The sequence below is a fragment of the Podarcis bocagei genome, assembly GCF_964188305.1.
Source record: "Podarcis bocagei genome assembly, chromosome: 2".
NCBI lineage: Eukaryota > Metazoa > Chordata > Lepidosauria > Squamata > Lacertidae > Podarcis > Podarcis bocagei.
Window position 1 is genome coordinate 89962683 of NC_138126.1, and position 6082 is coordinate 89968764.

General features: G+C 43.4%; 1 protein-coding gene across 1 annotated transcript; it reads right to left on the reverse strand.

Annotated features, from left to right (window-relative positions):
* Nucleotides 1–1532: 1532 nt before the first annotated feature.
* DNAJB1 (DnaJ heat shock protein family (Hsp40) member B1) lies at nucleotides 1533–5688 on the reverse strand. Its single transcript, XM_081185041.1, has 3 exons — nucleotides 5314–5688; nucleotides 2795–3363; nucleotides 1533–2153 (listed from the first exon to the last, which is right to left on the reverse strand). Exons 1-3 carry the CDS (start codon nucleotides 5522–5524, stop codon nucleotides 1923–1925), a joined length of 1011 nt encoding a protein of 336 aa, XP_081041167.1. The 5' UTR covers nucleotides 5525–5688; the 3' UTR covers nucleotides 1533–1922.
* Nucleotides 5689–6082: the final 394 nt, after the last annotated feature.

Below are 6082 nucleotides of genomic sequence, written 5' to 3' on the forward strand. Positions count from 1 at the left end.
TGCGTATAGTTTTATGTCTATTAATGTTTGTTTTTTAATTATTTGTTTCTCTGTTTTTAAGTGATTGTATTTATCTCTAAGCTGCCTTGAGCCCCATCACGGGAAAATGCAGGGTATAAATATAACAGCAGCTCAGGCACCAAAGGAAAAAAATCCCATCAATTGGAGAATACTCCCACACATAGCTCTGTAACTGGCTTGTTTCCTCCTAAAGGTGACCAATTTCAGTTCCCTGGAGACCCAAACTAAAATAACATGCCCAGTAATCTTAAATCTCTTAATCTTATACTCGTATGATGGAAATGCTACTGGTGCATGTCCATAAGATCCCAACCCGCCACCTGAAGATGAATTCTCTAGCTTTTTCCTGTAGAAACTTACATTTGCCTATTAAGAAACAAGGTGCTCACAAGCTATTTTCGGCACATACACATTATGTACAAGAGACAGATAATTTTAGTTTGAGATAATGTATAGGACCCATTTGGAATTCACGTCTATCAGACACACAGAACTTCTGACGTAACAGTGAGATTTTTTAGTGAACATGTAAAGACCATATGGCAACACAGAGGCCCTTCGGTTTACAATTGCTATTCATTAGACTAGTAGTGATCACGCAGAGGAATGAAGAAGCAATCTTGCTGAGGAAATTAAACAGGTTGCATTTCTAGAAGAAATGGGTAGCTTTGCCTGCAATAATCAGTTATTTTCCTTCCATTTAATCCCTCTTTAGGATCAGATAGCACAGTGGAATGCCTGTTCAGAGATTTTAGTGACAAGGATCCAGCAGAAGCTGTGGATTTATGTTGTAGCTAAAGAGCATTTCTTCATTGCTTGGAATGCATTCCATTTTAATTTTAAGCCCATAACTGTAAGCTATTTAATATTAATTTGGTATTTTTCAAACCTAGAACATTGAAGAAAGAAGCTCAGTATGACAAGTTTCTTATTTCATGACCATGAACCAATAAACACTCACATCTAGGTTTGTTTACACTAGTTATATTTTTTAAAAAAATGTTTACAGGAGGCTATACATGTTCCTTTACTAGAAACAATACCTTTAAGAAAAATGACTAATGCTTTACTCTTTTCAGTTTCAATAGTTATCACCTATTGAAATACTTATTTATTAAAGAATGTCTTCAACTGAACATTTTACATCTTTTCTGCCAGTCCAATCAACCAACCAGGATCAAGTCTGACATATTAACAGTGTATGGCAAGAAGTCAAAGATTTCACTGAAAAAACCTGTAAACTTCTTACATGCTTTCCAGAAGTTATAAGGCAGCATCCTGCTTGCTTAACAGGGGAGGCCATACTCCACCAATTTACCTTCTGGAAAAGGGCAATTTATGACCAAGTTTCAGGATGCCTTCCCTTCCAGGAGCTTCAACAAATGGCACCATTTTAGAATGGCTTAGTAAGGGCACCCTTAAGAGCAACAAGCAAGTTAGAAAACTGAACATTAAAGGTACCCCCCTGGGAATGAGATAGTGCAGAATGCAATAAGACACAGTACAGCAAAAACAAGAGATTGGAGGTGTTTACTTCTGAAGTCCAGTTTAGATTGTAATCTCCTCCTTCCAATGGGAGGACCTATGTGACATGCCCAAGTAGGGTTAGCCAACTAAGTGAAGGCATGAATTATGATTGGTTGTCGTCTTCCACGTTCAATTAAAAGATATTCTGCCAATTCCTTCTCTTGGGTAAAATGTAAATGTTTTGAGCAATGACAACCTGGGCCAAAAGTCACTGAGAAGTGCTATGTTCATCTTGCAAGAATGGATTTCCCGGAAAATCTTTTAGCAACATGAAGTTAACTTCCCTACCCACTGCCAAAAGCGACTCTGAAATCCTGATTCCAGTTCCAATTCCTCTGCTTTGGAGGCACAGCAGTCCCGTTCTGCCTGTCTTACTATATTGGCAAGATTTGTTCTAGGACACTTTTTGAAGACTGTGGAATTCTGTCTGGGAATCTTATATCGAACTCAATAATAAGATCCCCTCGTTGGCTTGGATTCTTGGGGAATGGAAGACCTTCTCCAGGAATTCTTCGCTTCATTCCAGGTTTAATGATGTCCTTGAATACCATTGGTATGTTCCTACCATCTAGTGTTGGTGTGTTCACAGTGCAGCCACATAGAGCCTAAACACAAACACAAGCCAGAGAGGTTAATACCTTTTTCTGTAAATAGTTCCCTCTTGTAATTCCCATTGAACCCAAGCATTTTTAGTGGGCCTATGACAACTGATGAGTTCATGAAGACAGGAGGAAATGCTGACAACTCTTGAGCTAAACACTGAAGCTACATATACAGTCAGCATCCCATAACATTTCACTCTGCCTGAAATCATGCTGCTGCTACCGTACCATGATCTGCTTCCTCAGTGCGCTCCCCATGAGGCTCTGATGAAGTATACTCTTAATAGTTTGCCCACAATATAGCAACACTTACTATAATCATGTGTAGGAAACAGATTGGAACATGCTCAATTTTTACCCATTTCAAAATCTAGTAATTTAGAAACTTCAGATGGAGTTCAATGTGCTATCATGAACAATCCATCTGTGCAAGAATTACAGCTCGCCTGATGGAAGGACCCCCCCTTCCTCCCCACAAAGCTCTGGGGTTCTCTGAATGCCCCCCCGAGCCAATTTCAGAGGCAAGCCCCACTGTACAAATAGAAATCCCTGCCTAGGACTTCTGCTGACAGGGCATGTTCGGTGAATCCAACCCTTTGTTCCCCACTTCATTAATCAGCAACAAGTCAGGAATTTCCACTTACCTCACGGAGGCTGATTTTGGCTGGATATACAATATCAGACCCATCTCTTCTAAAAATGTTATGTGGCTTGTCTTTTAAAACAAATACAATATCAGCTGGAATGTTGTTTGGTGTCTGGTCTCCTTCTTTGGGGAATGTAATCTTTGTTCCTTCTTTCCAGCCACGTTTGACTTCAATCGTTAGAATCTTATCTTCATTGCGTGTGCTTTTCCCATCTGGACTGAGACGTTTATGAGAAATTTTCATTTTCTTGGTGCATCCAGAGTAAATCTCCTCCAAGGATACTCTCAACTCATGAGTGATGGGTGGGTCTTGTTTCTTGCGTATATGTTCAGCGCCCCCACGAGAACGGGAAAAGCCAATGTTACCAAAGTTCTGAAAGCTTGTGAAGGGGTCATCAACATCCATGTCTTCATCACCATTCCTCTGGACAAAAAAGGTATCAAAAGGATTCCTCCCACCAAAGAATTCTGCAAACATGGCATGAGGATCTCCATGAAAGGTGTACGTGAATGAAGTGCCATTGGGACCTCCTCCTCCACTGCTGCTGGGACCACCTCCCTTTAGTCCTGAAATACATACAAGGACACACAAATTAATCTCTTTCAGCAATTACTGAACTATGCTCTGTCATGATTTATATTAGGACTCCTAATCTTCAAAACTTCTTCCTCAGTGCCTCTTTTACTGTGATATGAAAATTTACTAAACTCTGAGAACACCCCTGAATTTAATCAAATACTTCTAAGGAAGTCCTGTATCAAAAGGCCAAGCACGTGCTAGCAAAGAAATGCCAAATAAAGATTTTATCAGAACTGTTGCAGCCTTCTTTCTCTCCATTTTCTCAAGTGCAGTACCATTCAGGAGTAGCTAATGCCGTGTCCTCCACCATGTTATAACTCCCATCACCTCTCAATGTTGGTCATGCTGGTTGGGGCTGATGTGTACTGCTATCCAACAATATCTGGAAGGCCCTACATTAGCTAACCTTCACACTTTGCAGAGATTATAACTGAATCCATGCTGCTACACAAACACAGCACCACTTAGAATGCATTTCACTTTAGCCTGTATAAACAAATAGGTCTTTAACATGACATTAGTATTATTGGGAACAGACCCACAAATAAAAACTAACATTGTAAAGAAAAGGTTAGCATGACGAGTATGCTAGAATCTTCTAGCAAGTACTAGAAGACTTTTTGTAGCAAAGGCTCCACCTATCTTAGAAAGCCTGTCATGCAGCCCAATTTATCCTGTCAATACATGTTACCAACAATGTTACAGGAAACTGCTAAGCATTTTACTATGAATGCAGGCAATAGAATACCAGAAAAATTACACAAACCTAATATACTTGTAACTAAATTTAAATACTTCAATCCTATGTGCTACATGCCTTAATAGATCACAAAAGTAACAGTATTGTGTTTAGTTCCTGCTAAAAATAATAAACAATTCAAAAAAAGCATACTAAGTTGCTGGAAAGCATGTACTCGGAACAAGTTTATTGAAAAACTGTGAGATCCTCAGAAAAGCAATAGAGCTAAATCCTACATAAAGTTGTTTTTTCACTTTCTTCCCTGCCTAAATGATTTCCACTTTGTTTCAAAGTAGGTTTCTCAAACAGGAAGAACCTGAAAGGTAATGGTGGATTTTTAAGGAGTGACCTTAATGCTATATGAACAATTCAAAGATGGCAACTCATCTGGCTAGTTTCCAGGACGACAGAGTAAAATAACTTGTTCTTTCTTCTCACCTACTTTTCCCTCCCTTCACCTATCTTGGAAAACCAGTCCTGGTAGATTAGTTGCTGAACAGTCATTCCAAAAGCCACTCCAAAGGGAAATGCTTCCTAACAGCGCTAAATGGCAGAGTTGATCAGTTATAAAAGCAGATTTTTAGAAGATGTTATCGCTCAAGGGTGGGGCAGGAGGGAGAGAGGAGGAAAGTTACGACGGGGGGGGAATGACACTATTTGACTGTACGACTGTACTCTCTAGTATCAAACCAACTTCTGCGGGAGGAAAAAACGCTTAGCTTACGTAAGTGCAAAAAAAATAATATTCTAATGATCTCGTCCCATTCAAGGACAATGGCTCGACTGCCCTGTGCTTTTTGTATACCGCATAAAGTATATACACCACACAGTTTCAACTTCAACTTTCCATTTGCTCCAACACATGAAAAACTGTCAGTTTGGCGTTAATCCTGACTCCATGACGCCTCAAAAAGCGGGGCTTATTTTGCATCCCGTCCTTACACTACAAACAGATCCCCTCCACCTCCTCGCCCATTCTCTTCCCGCATATAAAAGAATAATAAACAGCTAAGAGGCGGTATATACAATACGCAAGACACTCGGGAACCCGGTCTAGAGCAAACGGCTGTGAGCCCACTGCGGGACTTCGGAGCCGTGTGAACGTGCAGGGGGACCGATTTCGCGCCGGTCCCGAGAGCCCCGCTTCTACCCTTTCCTCCCAAGCATCCTCTCCCTCCACAGCCCCCCAAGCACGCACCTTCCTCGCCGAACTTGTCGAAGATCTCGCGCTTCTTGGGGTCGCTCAGCACGTCGTACGCCTCGGCGATCTCTTTGAAGCGCTCCTCGGCGCCCGGGTCCTTGTTCTTATCCGGGTGGTAGCGCAGCGCCTGCTTGCGATACGCCTTCTTAATGTCGTCCTCAGTCGCCCCGCGGGTCAGGCCCAAGATCCGGTAATAGTCCTTCCCCATCGCCAGTCGCCGAGTGCCCTCGCTCTCACAGTCACTGGCTCAATTAGCTCTCTCCTCGTTCGGCGGCCCAGGCTATAGCTCGGCGGCAGCCGCTTCCCCCTCCCTATTTATACGGCGGGCGGAGGAATCTTCCAGAGCTTGCCACAACGTTCTCCGCCCCAAACCCGCCCACCCCTTCTGCCCTCGCCAATCGCGGCCCACAGCCCCTTACGCTCCACCAATGGCAACGGGGTTTGCGTCACACATGGTGGGGAAAGTAACGGTTGCCGAGATCTCGCCCCCCCCTCCCCGGCCCTAATTGCGGAGGTGAAGCGCATTCTCTACAACACCAACGGCTCTCATTCTCCAGAGTTCTGGATGCCGCGGCGGCCGCTCGCCGGGCGCGGACGAATCCGGCGAAGCTGCGGGATGCGCGTTGCCCGCGTCGGGATGAGAAGCTACGGGCCGTCCAATGAAAACGATCCTGCGGAGGCCCCGCCCTCGCTGGTGCGCCATCACCTGCGAGCAGAAACTCCGCCCACAAGCCACGCCCCCGTTTTGTTGTTATCTAAAGCAGCC

Coding starts and splice junctions, on each gene's coding strand:
- DNAJB1 (XM_081185041.1), bottom strand. CDS start 5,524: ATGGGGAAGGACTATTACCGGATCTTGGGCCTGACCCGCGGGGCGACT. Junction 3,364..5,313: donor CGACAAGTTCGGCGAGGAAG/GTGCGTGCTTGG, acceptor TATGTATTTCAG/GACTAAAGGGAGGTGGTCCC. Junction 2,154..2,794: donor CCAAAATCAGCCTCCGTGAG/GTAAGTGGAAAT, acceptor GTTTGTGTTTAG/GCTCTATGTGGCTGCACTGT.